Below are 22,211 nucleotides of genomic sequence, written 5' to 3' on the forward strand. Positions count from 1 at the left end.
CTCCCCTGGCAAGATTACACCTCTAAAAAGTCCATAACCTTCCCAGTGTCGCCAAACAGGGACCAATATGTGAGCCTACGGGAGACGTTCATTCAAACTACTATAGACACTATAGATAGGCTTGTTTCTATAAACATGTCTGCTTAAAAAAAAAAGAAAAGGCCCAACCTCAGATGAACTAAAAATATACAAATACATATCAACTTTTTAACTAGCAATGTAAAATTGGACCCTCAAATAGAAAATGTAACTTCAGACATATCTCCATTTTCAAATACATAAAAATACATCATATATATATACATACGAGTGTTGATAATATGGCCAGTAAGATTTCATTAAATGTATGCATAATACAGTTGAAAAGAGTTGTTATTGGTCGGCTAAGAGGAACAGGATTTGGTCTCCTGTGAGCTGTTGTAACAGAAAACTTGCAGAACTTTAACTATGAAAAGTTTATTTCCCACTAACTGGAAGTCCAAAGTGGGTTTTCTCATGGGTTTTTCTTCTAAGCAGTGACTGGGACCCAGCTTTCTTTATTGTGCGACTGCACGGCATTGACCAGTGATGTCTATAGTCACTGTGCTCATGTGCGTTGAGCCCACTGGCGATGAGAAGAGACACAGGCTCCTGTGTAGGAGGTTTGCATCGCTCAGGTATGGATACTGGGTATGTTGCTCTATGCATTCTCTGAATCACACGGAGCTGCAGTGAGTCTATGAAACAAAACCCAGCTGAGCTGGACATGGGGCACACCCTCCACACACACACACACTCGCGAGTGCGTGCACAAACACACAGACACACAGACATACACACATATACACACACAGACACACACACACAGATACACTCACACAGAGATGCACACAGACACAGACACACATACAGACACACACACAGCCACATAGCCACACACAGACACACACACACACAGACACACACACACAGACACACACACAGACACACACACACAGACACACAAACACAGAGAGACACACACAGACACACACACAGACATACACACAGACACACACACAGATACACTTACACACAGTCACACACAGACACACATAGACACAGACATAGACACACACACACAGAGCCACATAGCCACACACACACACACACAGACACATAGCCACACACACACACACAGACACACACACACACACAGACACACACACACAGACACATAGACACACACACACACAGCCACACAGCCACATAGCCACACACACACACACACACACACAGACATACACAGACACAGACACACACACAGATACACTCACACACAGTCACACACAGACACACATACAGCTACACACACAGACACACATACAGCCACACACACAGCCACACACAGCCACACACACACACACACACACACACAGACATACACAGACACAGACACACACACAGATACACTCACACACAGTCACACACAGACACACATACAGCCACACACACAGACACACACACACACACACACACACACACACACACACACACACACACACACAGTGTTTCTCTGTGTAACCCTGGAACTGGCTCTATAGATTAAGCTGGCCTTAAACTCAGAGATCTGCCTGCCTCTGCCTCTTGAGAGCTGGGATTAAAGGTAAGAACCAACATCCCCGGCCCAGGTAGGGCATACCATTGATCCCAGCACTCAGTAAGTGGAAGCAGGTAGATCTCTGTGAGTTTGAGGCTAGCAGTTCAGGTACAGATACCCCTCCTTATTACCTTCATAAATCTCAAAACAAAACACAAAGATACGTGTTAGGGCTGAGGATATAGCTGTGTCAGATGGCTTGCCTAGCATGCAGAAGGCCATGGATCCAGTCTCCAGTACTGAAACAGAAGGAGTTAGGAAGATGGCAGAGCAGTTAAGAGCACTTCCTGCTCTTGCCAAAGACCCTGGTTTGTTTCCCAGCAGCCACATCACATGGCCCACAACCACAGCTACCCATGAGCCCTGTTCCAGGGGGATCCGACAACCCCTTGACTTCTGAAGCACCTGCATGCACACGGGATGCATAAACTCAAGGGCACACATACATACGAATAGATAAAAGAAAGTTCTTAAAACAGAAACAAATACAAACATGCTGTCCATATTGTGTACAGCATAATATGTCTCAGTGTTTTGAGTTACTGAGTTATTAACCAAAACTTTAAAAGCTGTTTGTTCCTGCACTAAAGCTCTAGGAGATAACATTGAGAATCAGGCCTTGCCTGGCCGATATCACCCACCACCTTAGCTAGGAACCACTTTTGGTTTCTGTTTGTTTGGTTTTTTTGTTTTGTTTGTTTGTTTTGTTTTTTTGCATATAAACCTTGTATAATTTTGTAAGACTCATGTAAGAAGAATACAAAGTTATAGAACTAAATATTTATGTAGAATGAACAAAATACATATTTAAACCAGACAAGTACCCACAAAACCTATGCTAAGACAATAAACATTTTAATACATAGCTTCAGAACTCCCTCCTATAAATTCCTATACATTTAAAGCCTTATTTCCCATAGATAACAGAAAGAAGAAACAGCCTTCCAATATAGCTTACCAAAATGTCTTTTCTTGTGGGAAGTGGACCCGTGCCTCCATCCCTAATCTAGAAGCTATCTCTAATTAATGGCCACTTGCAAATGAGAAGTTAGTTTACTCCAAGGGCTTCTCAGTGGGGAAACAAATCACTTTTAAGGGAGTCCAGCAGGAGACAGCCCACAGGAAACAAACTCAATGGCATCCTTAGAAGTTCCTTGTCTCATGGTGTGAAAGTCAGAGTGTGTTGGCTGTCCCTACCTCACGTGTCTTTTGTGAATATATCATTGTTTTCAGATTTGGGCTTTTACGGGGTTCCTACGGGTATGAATGTGTGTGTCTACATCGAGATGTGTTTTTTGTGGTTTTTCTTTGGCTCTTTTTTCCTGCCTGGTTGTTTTGTCGTATTCTGATTTGTTTTTCATTTGTCTTATTTTATTATAATTCCTTAGATGTCTGTTTTCTAAGGAGAGACTGAAAGGGTGCGGCTCTGGATAAGAGATGTGACAGAAAGACTGTAGGGAGTAGGGGGAGGGGAACCCTAATCAGAATACGTTGTATGAAAAAAAAAGGCTTTTTCAATAAAATAATTTTTTTGTGATTGATAGTTTTGAAACTTTTTAAGATTTGTGGCTTATAAGCAACATTAACAGACACCTGTGTAAAGTCATTGTGGAATTTGAGAGTCCTTCTTCGGTGTTCCAAACATGTAAGCTAGGGTTTTCAGACATCGAAAGCAATTTTTTTTTTCCGGTGACTTACCAGTCTGATCTTTAACTGATAATGCTCTTCAGTTGCTTTCTACCTGTCATAGTTAAAGAAGCACCATTTCAGGCTAGGCGTCCATCTTGGTACCCACTAGCCATTTCGTTTGTCTGACTCCAGTCTCTGGAAGATAAGTTCTCAGTAACCCTGGCTCAGTGGCCCCACCCAGAAACATACAGCCGCCACTTTCTACTTGTTGTGATATAACTGACTGTTTTTTTTTTTTTAACCAAGGCTGTTTTGAGTCTCCTTAACACTGAAACTTGGCAGAACAGACCAGTTTTTGTTTGCTTGCACAGATACTGAAGGTCTTCTTATGAGTTTCGCTTTTAAAAACCTCTTCCCCATATCCCTCCCTCCTGAAAATCTCAAATTTGGCTCCAAGATTGTTCATCCTGTTAGCAGCTAATAAATACTCTAATTATAATTGGATGGAGCCTATGATCTTTTCCCAGTCTCTCCGCACAAACCCCGTAACAGTAAGGACGCATTACTATATGCTGCATGGCCTCTCTCAGGGCCCCCAAAGCTTAAACTTCCTCAACTTCACGGTAGATCCTCCTTTACACCAGATCCACAACCTGAAGAGGTCCGGCTGATTGCTAGTTGACTATTCTGAATGAAACAATCTTTTCTATGTGTTTGGGACTCAGAGGATTGTCTGCTGTGCTGGATCCTTGATTGATGTGCTCTCCTACCCTGTGAGGGAAGAACATGTCTGGACCCCCTCACACTGCTGTGGAGGCCACCAGTTTTCCTGAATACTTGATTTGGATGTAGCCTCAACCCTCAGCATCGCTGCCCTCCAAAGAAGGTTAGTTGAATTCCGTTTGTTTCAAACTCCCACTTTCCCAGAAGCACTGGTACACCAGGCTTTTCCAGGCTGATCACTGGAAATGACTACAGAAAAAGGTAGAAGGGCCTTAGGTAAACCACAGATGCTTTTTCGTCCCTAAAGGTTGAGCCTGGGTTGGACTTGGAATGAAAGCATTTCGGGTGTCTTTGTGAACAACAGTGATGGCTCCAGTCCATGTCCTAGAGAAAACATGTGCAGTGACCATGAGTAAGATAATGGAGAAAGAGTGAAGAGTAGAAAGTTGGAGGGACGTGTCACAGTGGAGGATGGCAGTGATGGCTCGATGGGTAAGGTGCTTCTGTGAAAGCAAGAGGCCGTGTGATGGGGAGCCCAGATGTGCACGGTGGAGTATGTCTGCCATCCAGGACTGGGGAGCGATGGGAGAGACAGAGACTCGAGGGCCTCAGGAGCTGGGTGGCAAGCCAGTCTAGCTGAGATGAGAATGCTTCCGATTCAGTACCAGACCTTTTTTTAAGAATAAAAACAAAGGGGCTGGAGAGATGGCTCAGAGGTTAAAAGGACTGGCTGCTCTTCCAGAGGACCTGGAACCCACATGGTGGCTCACAGCTGTCTTGTAACTGCAGTTGCAGAAGATCTGACACCGACATACTTGCAGACAAAACACCAGTGCACATAATACAAATAAATAAATGATTAAAGGGCCCTAAAAACCAACCACAGCAACAACAAAACCAAACCACGACAATGAAACAAAATGGAGACACAGAGGAAAATATCTGGCTTCATCCTCTGGCCTCCAGACCCACATATCCAAAGCTGCGTACATAACACACAGTCCCAGGAAAGATTTGAATATCAGTGGATAAAGTAAGGCATATGTGTAAAGAGTGTTGGAAATGAGTACTGTTTGAAGACTGTATTTGGGTCAAATAAATGAATGTATGCATTAAGGAAAAAAATCACTTAACAACATCTCGTGATATATTCTGTCCATTTTAAGGTGTTTTTAGATTGCCAAAGTGGCTACATTAGTTAGGGTTTCATTGTTGTGAAGAGACACCATGACCGAGGCAACTCTTATGAAGGACAACATTTAATTGGGGCTGGCTTACAGTCTCAGAGGTTTAGTCCATTATCATCATGGTGGGGAGCATGGCAGTGTGCAGGCAGACATGGTACAGGAGAAGGAGCTGGGAGGTCTACATCTGGATCTGAAGGCAGCCAGGAGGAGACTGGATTTGTTTCATACTGGGCAGAGCTTGAGTATTTAAGACCTCAAAGCCCCAACCCCACAGTGACAGACTTCCTTTAACAAGCTCACACCTCCTAATAGTGCCCCTCCTTATGCGCCAAGCATTCAAACACGTGAGTCTATGGGGTGGGGGTGGGGGGCTCATACCTATTCAAACCAATAAGGTGGCCAGTATACCAATACAATTACCAAGTCTGAAAAAGAAGAATGTGTAACTGAAAGACGTCAGCTCATAATTGCAAATCTCCAAATCATAAATAAAAAACCCCATTATTCCCTGAAACCAATAAGAAATAAAATGGTATTTAAAAGTCTGATGCATGTGTAACCACCACCATTTGTGAATAAAATATGTAGAACTTTGTGATTTGGTAAACTTTTTCTGACATTACGGGAAGGTGTAAATGCCATATTTTTTTTAATAGCAGGCCTACAATTAAAGTATGTGATTTCAAAGAACTTAATGGTGTTTGTTTTATTGGAGAGTGGAGACAAGTCTCTTCTCCCGGGGTCATTTGATGTGGAAATCAATATGAATGTCTGTGTCTCGAACTATTAAGAGCATGGTTTTTAGCTTGTGTCACCTTGGCCTGTGGGAGAACGTTTTAATATCATTTTTAGGTAAAGGACAGACAGGAACAGATCTTCAAGAACAATTCATGGAAACAAATTGCACATCATAAATCATTTGTAGGCCAGGGAGGGCTCCGTAAAGAGAGACTTGGAAAAAGCCCTCTCTTACTCCACTATGAGTACATAGGGTGTCTGACCTTTATGGGGAAATCTGGATCAATTCTCAGGCACTAAGTTAGGTGTGATGGTGAATGTCAGTACCCCCTGTCTGTACTCAGGAGACAGAGACAGGAGGATCACCACAAGTTTGAGGTCAACCTTCTCTACCAAACAAGGTCCTGGCTTGTTTACCTCTAGAGACCCAGTTTCAAAACAAAGCAAACATTCCTCAGGTACCAATAACAGAGATTTCCTCTCTTATTTTGTATGTTTTGGCCATTTTCACCCTGTTGGTAAAAACTTATCCAATGAAGGATTGAAAACTTGTCAGAAGCCAGAGACTTAAGTCTTTTGACCTAGTAATTTCCACTTCTTACCTGTGTAACACAGCCATCCCTACTAGAGGGCTGGGAGGTTGAGGATTGGGGTAAAGCAACCTTGAAGAACAAAGGACTGTGAATTAATCATTTTAAAACATGCTCGGCAGATAAAAGTGGTGATACACTAGCACTGAGTCAGAGATCCTGTGAGGTACAAGGACCCTGACTTGTAAACACCAAGCTAGCCTGGAGGTGGGGACAACCCAAGTCAAAGCATCACACAGCAAAGGTGACCTTGTCACGTCGGCTTTCTGAAAGTGAATCAGAAGGTGTGCTGTGGCGGTCACCTTCTGAACTGTGCCTTCTCTGAAACTACTTTGTCCCAGGGCTTTGGTTTTCTGTGATTCCCAGTACTGAGTACTCTCTACCCGTCTTTCTTTCAAGCCAGGATGAAAAAGCTGGTGGACGTTTTTCTTGATCTCTCCATTTAAGCAGCCAGACGGAACGCCTGTTCCAGCCTGGAACTTGCCGGGACCTTTTATTTATGCGGTCTGCGTCTCTACTCCCTTTCTTTAATACCTGTTTCCACTTGGTGTTATCGTCATTAGTGTGTACGTCATTGGCAGCATGGGGGTGCCAGCTGAGCCCAGTTCAAGGGGTTGTACTAGGCTGGTGCTGCGTGGAAAACCCCTCAAGCCTTTGTATTTGGCCGAATAGACATTTGTTGGAACATTATTACTGTATTTCAAAGAAATTAGGAGATCTTTGTGCACTCACAGGGCAGCGGGTGGGGGCGGTCTAACAGAGATGAGAACAGAGGGGCTGGCAATGTGGGTCCAAGGTGGTGAAGGTTGAATGAAGGGCATCAAGTCACAGAAGTAACATGTTGAAAGGGCTGAATTTGCCAGGCCATAGCAACAAGAAAGCTCCATTTTATTTTTAGGCATTAATATAAATAACTTCTGTCTTATATTTGTGCCCACCTCTCCACTCCTGCTGAGACCAGCAGATGGATAGGGTTAGACCTGCCCTTCCCCTTTTCTATTTCTGATCCCTTCTATCCCCATGGCCTCTCTCTTTCTCCTCAACACAGCTAGCTTTCTGGTACATCCCTTTCAAGATGGCTTTTGGGATGTCTACTGGGCCTTCAGGGAAAAGTCCTTGCCCAGCAAATGGTGAAAGTGTGGATCGTCCCTCCTGTCTATAGATGCCATTACCATTGGACTTGCTCCATAATAATTCTCTAAGTAAGGACAGTCCCCACCCCCATTCTTAATGACTCACATGATTCTAAAGTCAAGACCTGGACCCGAGACTCTTCTGTGAAGTCACATGATGGCATTCATGCTCTGGGCCCACCCACGTGGACACGTGATGTCTTTCATCTGAGAAACCACCCAGGTGGAGATACAGACAGTAGATTCCTCATGTCCACTCTCTGGCCTCTGGCATTCTCTCTCCTGGGGACTGATTGGTGGACAGAGTAAATCCACTTGGTCTGCTTCACAGCTCTGTCTCTCTACCTTTTCATAATGTCTAGTCTTTTTTCCTGTGGGATGATGGTGTGAGCAGAAAAATCCAGTTCTACTCTTTTTTTTTTTTTTTGGTTCTTTTTTTTGGAGCTGGGGACCGAACCCAGGGACTTGCGCTTCCTAGGCAAGCCCTCTACCACTGAGCTAAATCCCCAGCCCCCCAGTTCTACTCTTTATGTATCTGTCACCCATCTAACACACTGGCAAGAGCTTTTCAGGGCTGCTAACAAGACTAGGAGGAAAAATGGAGTTGTCTCCGTCCTGAACTTGCAATGCCCTTGTGTGGGGACTTCCTGAAGCCACTGTGGTGGCTGTGGTAGATGTATTAGCACTGCTCTGTCAAGACCAAGATGACAAAATAGTGTGTGGCTGACACGAGAAAGTATTTCCCTTACTTCTGAAAGCTGAGAGCCCAAGACTAAAGTGTGAGCAGGGCCAGCTAGCCTTTCTTACCTCCATCACACGGTGTCTTTATGTGGCCGTCTTCTGTGCTTGTGCACCCCTGGGGTTTATCTGCAGGCTCAAGTACTATCTTCTGAATAAAGGCAGATTGGACTATGGCCCCTTTAAAGGCTCCACTCTACCTTGGAATCTCCAAGTACAGCCGCAGTCTGAGGTATCCAGGTTGAGAGCTTCTGCATTGAGTTTTAAGGGGTGCAGATCTGTCCATAACAAAAGAGGGAATGGCTCTGGCTGAAGTTACAGGCCGGGCCTGGCAGATGCTTCCTAGAGAATGCTTGCTCATTCCTGAATCTACCCAGCCTCTGGTGTAGGTGTATAAAAACGCAACTCAGGTGTCAGGGGACCCTGGAGCCCCATGGGGGTTATAGAAGTGAACAGTAAAATGCAGGGTCTGGTGCTAATTCAGGACTTTGAAGGTCCTTCATCGTGTGAGAGTTCAGAGTCACACTGATTCTCTTTTCCAAACAGTAAATCAGTCTCTCAGGGTTGCAAGTTACTCTCCACAACACCAGAGAAGACTAAGGTTTCTTTCTTTAAACTACATAACAAGGACTTTACAAGTCCCCCTGCTTTAACCCTATATTACTAAATTAGAAACAGTTAGCGACTTCTGTGTCTATCCTAGTCAAATTGAGCAGAAAATTGAGTAATTACTTGTTTGCTTAAATTGCACAAACAATTATCTTAACAGTCCACTTTGTTTAGCTCTTGTGGATTCGATTCCTGTCTGGCTTCAATAGAATGCCCGTTTAGGTTCAGAACATTTAAAGAGGCTGTTTTGATGCAGGCTTATTGATTTAGCTCTTTTGCTGTCAAAAGCACTGACATATTTTTAAAGACAAATGGTAAAAAAAAATATTCTATTAACCTTATAGCTTTAAAAAATTATGTTGGAGGGGGGTGCTGGGGAAATGGCTCAGCAGCTAAGAACACTGGCTGCGGGGTGGGGGTGGGGGGAAGAACACTGGCTGCTCTTCCAGAGGACACAGGTTCAATTCCCAGCACCCACATGGCAACTCACAAATGTCAGTAACTCACGTTCCAAGGAGTCCAATACAAAACATGCAGATAAATCACATGAAGTAAGGGGCTGGGGATTTAGCTCAGTGGTAGAGCGCTTACCTAGGAAGCGCAAGGCCCTGGGTTCGGTCCCCAGCTCCGAAAAAAAGAACCAAAAAAAAAAAAAACACATGAAGTAAAAAATTCATTTAAAAATGTATGTTAGGGGCCAATGATATGGCTTAGTAGGTAAAGGTGCCTGCAGACAAGCTTAATAATATGAGTTCAAGGCTCAAAACCCATAGGACAGGAAAGACCCAAGCCCTACAACCTGTCTTCTGACCTTTGCATGTGTGTCATGTGGCACTTGCGGGCACATGTGTGCACGCACAACACGTACACACAAAATAAAAAATGGAAAAAAATGAAAATTATGTTTATATGTAGACTTGCTATTTTTATCCTTACCTTCATAGTCTCCCCAGATAGGAAGCAAATCTTCTCTTTAAAGACAGCAAGAACATCAAAACTTAGGAGGGAGACAGCAAAGTTGTGGGAAAAAAAATCCCTAAGGAGTGAAGCACCCCAATTACAGTGCATTTTTCTTATCACTCTCATCACTGTAAATTTCGGGGGACAGCTCAAGTGGGTATTGTGGGGTATTGTTGGGTAATATGATTGCTTAATCCCGATACTGTAGAGAATTTAGAATATTTCTATAATAAATATACATTAATACATTTTACAGAAGATACCGTACAATGACGTGTATAATCTGAATGAAATATGTAACTATATCAGATCCAAACTACAGTCTTCCACTGAAGAGCTTCCCCTGACCCTGTGTGGGTATAATTCCAGCCTCCTGGAGTCTCTTCTGCTGCAGCTTCCTGTGAATTATCAGTTTCTCCTAGACACCCACTGGTGTCTCCTTTGATGCTGCCTGACCCCAGACCTCCCGCTTTACTCAAATGTCACTCACTGTCCATTCGTCTCTGTGCTCAATACAATTTAGAAGAAACTTATTTCTCACCCCCCCCCCAGATGAATAGGATGTGAATGGCTTGCTCAGTTTCTTGACAGCCAGAGATGTCCTGTTTCCATTGAACTTTTTCTCAGAGTTATAGCCTCCGATGTTGCTCTGAAACTCAAGTGCACCAATGCCAATAGTCTATGTTATTAATGGTGCATCACTTTGCAGTAAAGTTAATTCATATAATGGTAGTGTGAAATATAGATTTACTTCGGAGGTAAAGTAAGAGTTAACAATTTTTTTCCATCTTTATTAACTTGAGTATTTCTTATTTACATTTCAATTGTTATTCCCTTTCCCTGTTTCCAGGCCAACATCCCCCAACCCCTCCCCCTCCCCTTCTCGATGGGTGTTCCCCTCCCCATCCTCCCCCTATTACCACCCTCCCCCCAACAATCATGCTCACTGGGGGTTCAGTCTTGGCAGGACCCAGGGCTTCCCCTTCCACTGGTGCTCTTACTAGGCTATTCATTGCTACCTATGAGGTTGGAGCCCAGGGTCAGTCCATGTATAGTCTTTGGGTAGTGGCTTAGTCCTGGAAGCTCTAGTTGGTTGGCATTGTTGTACATATGGGGTCTCGAGCCCCTTCAAGCTCTTCCAGTCCTTTCTCTGATTCCTTCAATGGGGGTCCCGTTCTCAGTTCAGTGGTTTGCTGCTGGCATTCGCCTATGTATTTGCTGTATTCTGGCTGTGTCTCTCAGGAGAGATCTGCATCCGGTTCCTGTCTGCCTGTACTTCTTTGCATCATCCATCTTATCTAATTGGGTGGCTGTATATGTATGGGCCACATGTGGGGCAGGCTCTGAATGGGTGTTCCTTCTGCCTCTGTTCTAAACTTTGCCTCCCTATTCCCTCCCAAGGGTATTCTTGTTCCCCTTTTAAAGAGGGAGTGAAGCATTTGCATTTTGGTTATCCTTCTTGAGTTTCATGTGTTCTGTGCATCTACGGTAATTCAAGCATTTGGGCTAATAGTCACTTATCAATGAGTGCATACCATGTGTGTTTTTCTGTGATTGGGTTACCTCACTCAGGATGATATTTTCCAGTTCCATCCATTTGCCTGTGAAATTCATAAAGTCATTGTTTTTGATAGCTGAGTAATATTCCATTGTGTAGATGTGCCACATTTTCTGTATCCATTCCTCTGTTGAAGAGTTAACAATTTTTAAGGTTGGATGAAGGACTGCCACCAATGTCACCTTGTAGGTATCATTCAGAGAACAGCATTTGCTGACACAGGACACACTCAAACATGTACTCAGAGAGGCCACCTGCCCAGCTGTTCTGGTACCTTGCAGAGGATGAAGCCATAGTCATTTTGGCTCCTTCTTATGGTGACCAACTGCTATTGCTCTGACTTAAAGAAGATCTCAATTTAATCATTAAAATGCAAAGTGTGGCAGTTCACCAGAGACTCCCTCTATCAAATTTGAATAACTAGAATTAAATGTTAATTGGCAAATTCTGGATTTTGTGTGGTCTTAGTTTTAATCAACATGTTTAAGGGGTAAATCGTGGAAACTTGTTAAATGTTTCCAATTCGTGATAATCAAATCGGTGTAATTAGCATTTCCACCTCCTTAAAAAAGATGGTTTCTTTGCGTGTGGTCTGCCCAAACTTTTTTTTAAATAGAGAAACAAAAAAAAAAAAAAAGAATCCACCTTTTCCTTGTTAACAAGCAAATTTGTCCTTAACTTCATAGGTCAACATAGATTTCTTTTCCTTCTGTTTTTACCTTCTTCTCTATTGGTTGATCTGTATATGTTTGTGTTTCTCTGTCTTTTCATACTTACTAAATAAACTTGGGGTCTATTTCTGCTACACACTTGCTGGTTTCTCCTTTGATGCCTCCTGTCTCCAGACCTGCCCTTTACTCAAATAACTCAATTCCGTTGTAATTATTAACAAAACAAAACAAAAAAACCAAACCAAAACAACAACAAGAAACCTCTTTCTGAGTTTTTCAACTAGAAAAATTCATTTCTAGACCTTCTAATCTGTTGTTTTGTGAGCCTTTAGCATTTGCTAAAGCGTGATACTTTGACAACTAGACATTATATATATATACATGTATATATATATATATCCCTTTCTAAAATTTACTTTTCTCCCACACAATACATTTTGACTACAGTTTGCCTTCCCCCCACTCCTCCCAGTCACCACCCCCCCCCCCCCAGGTCCTCTGCTCTTCTGTTTCCCTTCAGAAAAGAGCAGGCTTCCCAGGGACGTCAACCGAGGACTGCAGAAGAACATGCAGGAAGAGTGGGCACAACCCTTCACGTCAAGGCTGGATGAGGCAACCTAGCAGGGGGATAAGTGTCTTAAGAGCAGGCAAAGGAGTCAGAGACACACCCCTCCCACTGTTAGGAGTCCCACAAGAACACCAAGCCGCACAACTACAGCTTATAAGCACAGGACCTAGCCTAGACTCGTGCAGACACCATGGTTGTTGCTTCAGTCTCTGGGAATACTCAGTATTTCTTTTCTTTTGTTTTGTGTTTTCAGAGTAATTATATGTTTAGGTGATTTACATGTTAAAAGGTACATTTTTACATTTTAACAGTTTTCACTGCAGTATGTGATATGTAGAAATTATACTGTACGGTGCAACTGAGATGTCTCCATTGTCAGTGTCTATGTGGGCACATGGCTTAAGTGCCATGAAGCTGTTTTTCTATCTTCTCTAGTTTTGAATCAAGTGCTTGAAATTATTTTTTCTCAGCTAACTTTTCTTTCTTTTTAAAACTTAGTTTAAATTAAAACTTTATAAAAATCTTCCCCCTCCCCCGCCCTCAAATTCATGGCCTAATTTTCCTGAATTATTGTTGGTACATATACAAGCTAACTTTTCTTCACACATGTTCATTTTCATAAAGGTCTCTGGGAGCTGGTAGGAAATAAAATAGGTATAAAATAAATAAGTTTGAGTGAGCCAGTTTGTCGAATTAGGCTGTGTCACGTGATCAAGGAGCCCGGCTTCCACCTCTGGAGCCTCAGGGGACTGTGCAAACCAGAAGCTAGTGTTTTTTTTGTTTCTGTTTTTGTTTCTTTTTTGTTTCTTTTTTTTCAGATTGGTGGCAGTGTAGGAAGCTAGAAGTTAGCGGAAGAATGGGGCAATATCAGGAAGGAGAACAAGGCTTCTGATAGGAAATACTGAGAGAAGGGACAAGGGAACAGAAACTTGAAACTGGATAGTTTCTAAGAAAGGCTGAGTCAAAAGAATCTAAAGAAAGGGTGGGTGGAAGGGCACAATGCCACAGCGTGGGCGGAACTGGGTCTCCTATTGAATGGCTTCTTACACTTTGCCACTCAGCACTTCCTTTTGCCTGAGGAGGGGCAGGTATTGTTTGCAAGGCGGTTTATACTTAATTATATGTAAAACAAGCTCACAGGATAGAGTTGCACAATAAATTTTTATACAAATCATGATCATATGTGTATATAAAATATTTTCTTTTTTTTTTTTTTTTCCGGAGCTGGGGACCGAACCCAGGGCCTTGTGCTTGCTAGGCAAGCGCTCTACCACTGAGCTAAATCCCCAACCCCAAAATATTTTATGATATATTATTTAAAGATGTTTTACCCACCTAAGTGACACATTTGACGAAATAACGATTTTGTCCCTTTTGGGCATGCACTGTACTTACCTACTTTCCTTAATTTTTCTTGTAGTTCAATGAATGTAATGAAACTATAATCCTAGCCATATTCATACCCGACACTACTCTCTACTTTCATAAGTCATTTTATCTTGCAAAAATTAAAAAATAAATAAAAGAGAAGCTGGCTCCATGAAACGAAAGCTTCCCACGCCTCAGCCACACTTTTACAAAATTTAATTTTCACTAAGTCTTAATGCTCCAGCTACAGTAAGTAAAAAGGCAGTGTCCATATATAGCAAGTACGTGAGTATTTATTATTGAGGCATTTTCTAAGTACTTTGAGCATATCTGCTCACATAATTATTCAGCAAGCATGTGCTTTGCATGTGGGAGAGATGCATTTATGGAATGAATTTCGGTACCATATAAACATTTTCCAGTAATTCTTGTCAATCTAGATGGAGTGTCAGGAATGTTCTCACAGAGCAAAAATCTGACAGTAGGTTTAAAGAAGTCTTCCTTTTGGCCATTTTTAGACAGGGACGCTGAGGGAAGTTATTTCCAAATGATCAAGAACATAGGAAGTGACTCAACTAAGTTAAGGTCTTCCTTTCCCTGAGAACTGGTGGTCAGCTCCAGAAGACTCAGAAGATTAAAGTCAGCTTGGGTGTCGCTCGCCCAAGAGCTGGAGGACGAGGGGGCGTGGTTTCGAGTGGGCGGCACCAATGGGGCGTGTCCTGACAGCGACAGGGCGTGGCCGTCTGACTGGGGCGGGGCGCACGCTGGCAGCCGGCGCGATGGCGGCAGACGGGGACTGGCAGGATTTCTATGAGTTCCAGGAGCCGGCCGGGAGTGTCCGGGACCAGGAGAACTGTAACGCGAGCCCGGAGGCTGGAGCGGGGGCACACGCGGGCGGCGACAGCTTCCCGGCGCTGGCTTCCAGCCTGGAGGAGAAGCTGAGCCTGTGCTTCCGCCCCACGTCGGACGCCGACCCCCCGCGGGCGGCCGTGCGGCCCATCACGGAGCGCAGCCTCTTGCAAGGGGACGAGTGAGTGCGGGCCCAGGAGCGGGCGGGAGCGGCCCCCACCTCGCCCTGCCCCCGCCGCAGCCCGGAGTCTGCACAGGCCCCGCCCCGCGCCCTCCTTCTTCCTCCGCCGCTCCCAGCCCCGCCCCGGGGCTGCTGGCCTGGCCCGCAGGAGTTTAAATGCCCGCTGCTGCCCTGCCTTCCCTTGAATCCTCTTGCAGACCCCTATGTGGTTCCTTGTAGGAGACCCTGCCTTCTGGGGCACTGTGGGTCAGTTCATTCAGTCAGCTCGCTTCTGTTAAAGCTCCTGGGCTTGGCACTGGGGATGCCGGAGTGGCCATGGCTCCTCTCAAGTAGGACACAAAGTGGTATGGGACATAGGTTGGTTAAACACGTAGTTTGCGCGTGTAATGAGTGCTTTGATAGGCATTTGTACCGGATATGGGAGATTTTAAAGGAGATGTCCGAATGAAGACTTCATAGAGAAAGCAAGCTGCAAACTGAATCCTAATGGAGATCTGGAAGTTAGGTAGAGTGCAAAGGTGTGAGGTACTACTGAAGTTCCAGAAGTCTGTTGGGCCCACAAGAGCAAACTGTCACAGAGGCAAAAAGCGAAGGGCAACTCTTACTAATGACATCTCATAGTGTACCCAGAAGGCCAGTGCACAGCAGCAATGGCTCCAGTCTTCTCCGTGATTACCCTCAGTGAGGACATTCACAGGGGTTGATGAAAGCCCTTTATTCCAACACTTTTAAACCCAGTTATTGTTTGTTTAAATGAGAGTTGTAATTATGTACCATGGTTTTGCATCAGAAGCTAGCAGAAAGAATGGTTCGAGCCAGCGAGCTAGAGTATTTTGTTTGCAGGGTGAGAGGAGGTCCTAAACTCTTAGGTCCTAGCTCTCTCTGAAGGTGATAGGTAGAGCGGGTTTCCAGAACATTGCAGAGGTGGAGGGAGACACTAGACATTAGTGGGGAGAATTAAAACAACAACATTTTATTACATCTTAATAATTTTGCGTGAGTACTTGTGTGATTGTGGACGGGTAATACAAGCCCATCAAGCACATCATTGGAAGTCAGAGGACCACTTGCACAGTTCGCTCTCTTTTTCTACAACATGGGTCCCCGGGGGTCATTGGTGTTCGTGCCAGGCGCTTTTAGGCACCAAAACCATGCGAGGAATTCTTGAACTATGATAAGATTCATGTGGTTAAAAAGTTTTAATTTCTAAAGGAATTAGCTTTATCAAGAGAGAGCAGAGAGAGAGGACATAGGAAAACATGGGGGAATAGTTGTGTTCCAAGGCCCTTCCATTTTATGATTTCTCGTGCTCAAGGGCAGAGGATGGGTAAATATATGATGGGAATTTAAATGCAGAGATAAGCATTCAGTGCACAAGAAAAGGTGACTTCTGTAGAATTTCCCAAGACCGATAGCTTCCTCTCTGTGCAGACTTATATACTTGAATTGTTGAGACTTACTGCATATTCTCGCTTTTAAATTTACATTTATGAGTAACTTACTTAAAACAGATGAGTGTTGCTTGTACCAAGATTCTTAGAAGACCTATTTTTGGTTCAGCTGGACTTTCTGGAAAGTTTATTTTAGCCAGTGCTTCAAAGTTAGCAGCTATAAAATCTAAACTATTTTGTTGCTTTTCCTGTTTTGTTTCTTGCAGCCCAGGCTGGCCTTAAACTTGCTGTGCAGTTCAGGTTGACCTTGAACTCCTGATCTTCCTGCTGCCCTTCATGGGCTAGAATTATATGAATAAGCCACTAAACCTGGTTTTATTTCATTATCCTTTTCTCCTCCATTTGGTGATAGTGTCTCCTGTAGCCCAGGCTAACCTCAAACTCGTTTTGTAGCTGAGGATGACTTTGAACACCCAATCTTTCTGCCTCTAGAGTGCTGAGATTAGAGGTGTGCATTAACATACCCAGTTTCCTGTGGTGCTGGGACTTAACCCCAGGGCTCAAGTATGGTAGGCAAGTGTTTTAGCCTTTCCCCTTCTTCTGTTGCTCTCGATAGTGGTTTTTTGTAGGTATATGTCTCCTGATTTGGAAATGTGTGAAAGATCTTTTCATAGCTAGGATTCACTTCTCCTATGTCCTCTTTCGTATACATTGGCTTTGTAGGGTCAACTCTAACCCATTTCAGTGGTTAGAAAACCCCTTTGCCCACATGCTGCCATGGCTTGGATCCTTTTTTTTGACTTCCTTGAGCTTTGGTTTCAGTTTCTGCCAATATGGAGTGTACTTATCTGCTCTAGGAGAGCCACTGACTGTAGGACTTTGACTCCAGTAGGGAGCTCTCTGTCAGCTGTTTATGGCGAGTTGTAATATCCTGCTCTAAAGATGAAGGCAGTTCAGCTGTCTTGACCAGACAGTTCTTTCTGGAACTCACGGACAGAAGTAGGTCTTATGGCCTTCCAGCTACACCTGCTCTGACCTTGGCAGGGAGGGAGGGAGGGAGGGAGGGAGGGAGGGAGGGAGAGAGAGAGAGAGAGAGAGAGAGAGAGAGAGAGAGAGAGAGAGAGAGAGAGAAGGGGGAAGGAAGAAGAAGAAGGAGGAGGAGGAAGAGGAGGGGGAGGAGGAAGAGGAAGAAGAGGAAGAGGAGGAAGAGGAGGAAGAAGAGGAGGAGGAGGAGAGAAGAGAGAAGAGAAAAGAGAGAAGAGAGAGAGAGAGGCTTGTTTATTGTCCTCTTTTTTTCTTGGAATCTGGAACCCAGGGCTACTCCTTCTGGGAGAGATACTACACTGTCTTTATCTTCTAGCCTCTTTTAAGAAGGATGTGACCCACAGACAAAACAACCCTTCCAAACCTGGGACTCCTCACCTATTAGAATATTCTGTGACCTTGGCCAGAGTTAGGTATGTAGTCAATGTATTCATTAACATATCAAAGTAGACACTGGCTTCCAGGCTCTCCCTGTGTCCCTCAGTCCCTTACAGGGCCCTCCTGGCTGGCATACCCTGCCCCTAGCCCTGAACTCTCCGGCCCAGGAGGCAGGGTGGGGGTGGGGGACGTTCTGACCTGTGTAATTCGACCATTTTGGTTGCCTTTGGGCCTTTTGGCCAGGGCAGCTGGTTCCTCTCTCCCCATCTCCCACCACATGGCCCAGCTCAGGGTCATGGCATCTTTGTAGTGTCCCCATGCCTCTGTCTCTGCCCCTGCCTATGCTCTCCCAGATATCTATAGTATCCTCCTCCTCTACCACACCTAGGAGCAGTCATGGTCGTCCCCTTCTTAGTTCTTCTCGTCATTCATTCACTTGTTAGTATTTGAAAAGTTGCGGCCCAGGATGGTCGAACTCAGCAAGTAGCTGACCTTGCTTGCCTCCAACTCTAGTTCCTTGACCCTAGAGAATATCAGGTTCTAACAGGAAGGCAATCTGAGTGAGCCCTGCAGAGGTGAGATCTGTAGGCTGATAGACCCCGATTTTTGAGACTGATTTGGGTCTCAAAGCTACCTGTGTCTTGGGAAGTTCTACTTCTGCTAGCTTCTCTTCTTAAAAGCATGGGATCTTGTTTATTGCGTCAAGAATGTTGCTTTTCCAGTTTTAAACTCACAGTGTTACGTTTTTGCCCTTGCTAGGATTGCTTGTAGCTTGATTGCTGACAGACTTGCACAGATATTTCATGACTTATTAGGTGCAATTAGATACATGTCACAAAATCTAACTTTAAAACAGTATGACATGTTAGCTCAGTTTCCCAGTAAGTGCCCGGATGTGTAGTGTGTAATCTTATTTACCTTAATTAAATCTCATCTGATTGAACTCTGCCCCCCACCCCTAATAAAACACTGTTATTTTGCTGTGTTGGTCATTATTTTGACTCCTAAACCTGGATTTTATCATGAGGTTTGCTGTCTTTGTCCAGTGTGGTTTATATTTTTCTCAGTGCAGTGTGCTTGTGTTAATACTTAGACAGAGCTTGGTAAGGTGTTTACTTCACGTCTAAGCTTTGTTTTGTAGCAGGACAGGAGATACCCAGGCAGGTTAAGGAGAAGGCGGGTGATCGCCTGGGCTGTATAACCGGCCTGTACATTCCAGATCCCTCATTCTCTACCGCTCGCCTCAGCCTCAGTCCTCATCCTGCTACAGTCACATCAGCTAAACCTTTCTCTCACTTCGAGACTGAATCCTTTCTCCACAGAACCTAGCGTCTCTGTGGAAAGCACAGTGGTGTCCCTTTGTGTTTCTGGAGGCAGCACTGAGGTTTTCCCTCTTTGTTGGCTCTATACTGCAACATGAGGGTGGTGAAGGTTTCTGCTTCTAATGTTGTTTTTGAGGATTAAATAAAGTAACCCCCTCCCACATCTCCCTATCTCTTTCTGTCTGTCTATACCGCTTGTTTTTTGTTTGTTTGAGTTTGCTTTTTTTACATTCAGTTATTTATTGCGCATGAGTGTGTCTATGTGCTCTGTCATTCTCTGGGTATGTGCCCTATAAACTTTGAATGGTGCCCTGCACATAGTATTATGCAATATACTACGTGCCTTTAGGAGTGAGTTCGTTCTTTCTTTCTTTCTTTCTTTCTTTCTTTCTTTCTTTCTTTCTTTCTTTCTTTCTTTCTTTTAGGAGAGTTATTTCTTCCCCCCCCCCCTTTTTTTATTTCACAAACAAGATGTCATTGTCATCCAATTGCACGATTTCTCATGACTCTACTCTACCGTTGTGTGGACTGGTACTTTTTCCTGACTGCTGTTTTCTTCTGTTTAAGGATTTGGAATGCCCTGACAGATAATTATGGGAATGTCATGCCTGTAGACTGGAAGTCGTCCCATACGAGGACCTTGCATTTGCTTACTCTGAACCTCTCAGAGAAAGGGGTAAGTGAGGACCTGGACCAGTGGCTGTGTTGCCAGTGCTGAGAGTGGGACAGGAGTGGTAGCTTCTCTTTCCTAGAGTCAGTTTGTGGGGATGCCTCTTATTTTCAAGCTCGTGGGCCGGCCCACTCTTGCTATCTTGCCTCCACTGCTGTCCGTTTGCTTACATAGTCTCACTGTCCTTCATGTGCTCCCATTCGCATGGCTGCTAAATTCTATCACCACCGATCTCCATTCCTTTCTGCTTATACAATGGAAATTGTGATATGATGAGAATACTCAGAACCCTACCCTCTGTTTAACATATTGGGGTATTGGAATGTTGTCAGGGAGTTAACTTTCTGTGATTTAGTGAAGCTGGGCATAACATACATTCTTATGAATGTTGAGGAACCATTAAAAGATATTTCTGTTCTTGACTTTTCACGCACATATATGAATATATACGTGTGTGTGTGTGTGTGTGTGTGTGTGTGTGTGTGCGCGCGCGCGCGTGCGTGTTTAGCTGGAGGCTGGCCTCTGGTATCTTCCAGTCTTTTTCTACCTTATTTTTAACAATAGGGTCTCTACTGAATCTGGTGCTCACCAATTCTGCTAGGCTGGCTGACCCACTAGCCCCAGGCATCGTCCTGTTTCTCCCTCCCCGGCACTGGGGTTTAATGCCTGGCTTTTTATGTGGGTGATGTGGATGTGAATTCAGGTCCTCAGCTCGTGGCTCCCCACTTTAGCACCCAAATGCTCTTCCTGTTGCTGGTTTTCGACTTTTTAATGCATGTCCATCCTGCTAGTGCCAGATGAAGGTACTGTAAACACAGTGGCTGGGGCCAGAAGAAGGAAGAGGAAGGTCTAAAGTAGGGACTCACGGAGTTAGGTTTATTTAAAGCTGGTGAGGAATGTAGCCAAGTTATTTAAATTTCAGTTTCCCACTGTTGTAAGTTCTTCAGCAGAAAACAACGTAAGCTCATGTCAGAGCCCCTGGTACACTCGATTTCATTAAGTGCAGTTGTGTGTCACTGGGAGTGTAGTGCTGTGGGCTGCCAGTAGGTTAAATAGTATTGTTACTGTCTCACGACAGGATTGTCTTAAATATGTGACTTGGAAAAGCCTGCTGCTCTCAGTGTCTAGTGGAATATGGAATTCCGACTCTTTCCCAGAATTCTAGTGGATAACCAGTCTTACTGTTTTTTCCCCGTCATTAACCATTTAAGCTTTGCCGATTCACCTGACACACATTTACTCTATGGGACCAGAGCTAAATAGCTTTTGTTCCAACTTCCGTTTATTTAGGGCCTTGCTGTCCTATGGGGCTTTGTCCAAGTTCCCCTCCCTCGCTGAAGCTTCTTATTACTGTTTTAGCCTCTGCTGAGCTCATGGAGTTATACAATTTTGGAGTTGACAGGATCTTTAAAGGACACTTAATCCAGCCTCTCAAATGGGAGAATCTCCACCTACAGCCTCACTGGCAGTCAGATCCCTGTCCTAAATCCTTGCAGGGAAGAAAGCACACTCCCGGGGAGAGGTTGGAGACCCCTGTGGAGATGTAAACCTTTACTGGACTTATTTCCCCATCCTCAGAGTCTAGCCCTGATGTCTCATGGGAGCTAGTCCCCACAGCGCTTTGTGTGTCTTTCAAATCGCCACTGAGCTTTCTTATTAATCCTGTTTCTGAGTCTGTTATTAGATCGTAATTTCCTACTCACCCTCTGCCTGGCACTTGGTGGGTGCAATGTTGTCCACTTGTGGAGAAAATAAATGAGTGAATTAACCTTATTCTTGAGACTGTAAAGTCAGAGGTTATAATGAAAATTTAGCCTTGTTTTATTTATTTATTTTTTTTGTATTGAAAGGATCCATGAGTGTATTTTCTTATTAACATTTTTAAAAAGGAACATAAAACAGTTCCTTTTGTAGTTTGAAAACGGAAACACAGTAGCGCCGGGAGTCAAGCACTCTGAATAAAATACAAGTCTTGCATTTGTTCTTGCTATGTAACTTTAGTAATTTTTGTTTTTGTTTTTGGTTTTTTTTTTTTTTTTTTTTTTGGCTGTTGTTTTCAGTGCCAGAGAAATGCTATAACCATGCTAGTGACTAGTTAAGTCTCACCATTTAATATGAATACTGAATGGAAAAACTTTACATGGAAAGACTCAGTTGGTAGACAAGTGACAGACAGTCAGTCAGTCAATCAGTCATATATCATGCTTCGGGTAGTCCACTGTTAAATGAAACGAAATTAGAACTTCACTTCCCCAGAAAGATCACGGTATGCGTGCATGGAGCTTC

At 43.9% G+C, this 22,211-nt stretch overlaps 1 protein-coding gene across 5 annotated transcripts in view; it reads left to right on the plus strand.

The window, feature by feature from the left end:
- The first annotated feature begins 14,747 nt into the window (after positions 1 to 14,747).
- Positions 14,748 to 22,211, plus strand: part of Fez2 (fasciculation and elongation protein zeta 2) — a 40,061-nt gene continuing 32,597 nt past the window's right edge. For 2 of the 5 annotated variants that reach the window (NM_053600.3, NM_001414905.1), the window contains exons 1-2: positions 14,860 to 15,120; positions 19,823 to 19,931. In NM_053600.3, coding sequence (NP_446052.2) covers positions 14,870 to 15,120; positions 19,823 to 19,931 — 360 coding nt within the window. In that variant the 5' untranslated portion in view covers positions 14,860 to 14,869. Of the gene's footprint in view, positions 15,121 to 19,822; positions 19,932 to 22,211 lie in introns of all 5 variants that reach the window. The other 3 variants (XR_010052153.1, XM_006239639.5, XM_063262567.1) reach the window with 3 other exon arrangements.

The sequence above is a fragment of the Rattus norvegicus genome, chromosome 6 (genome assembly GCF_036323735.1).
Source record: "Rattus norvegicus strain BN/NHsdMcwi chromosome 6, GRCr8, whole genome shotgun sequence".
In the NCBI taxonomy this organism is placed as follows: Eukaryota; Metazoa; Chordata; class Mammalia; order Rodentia; family Muridae; genus Rattus; species Rattus norvegicus.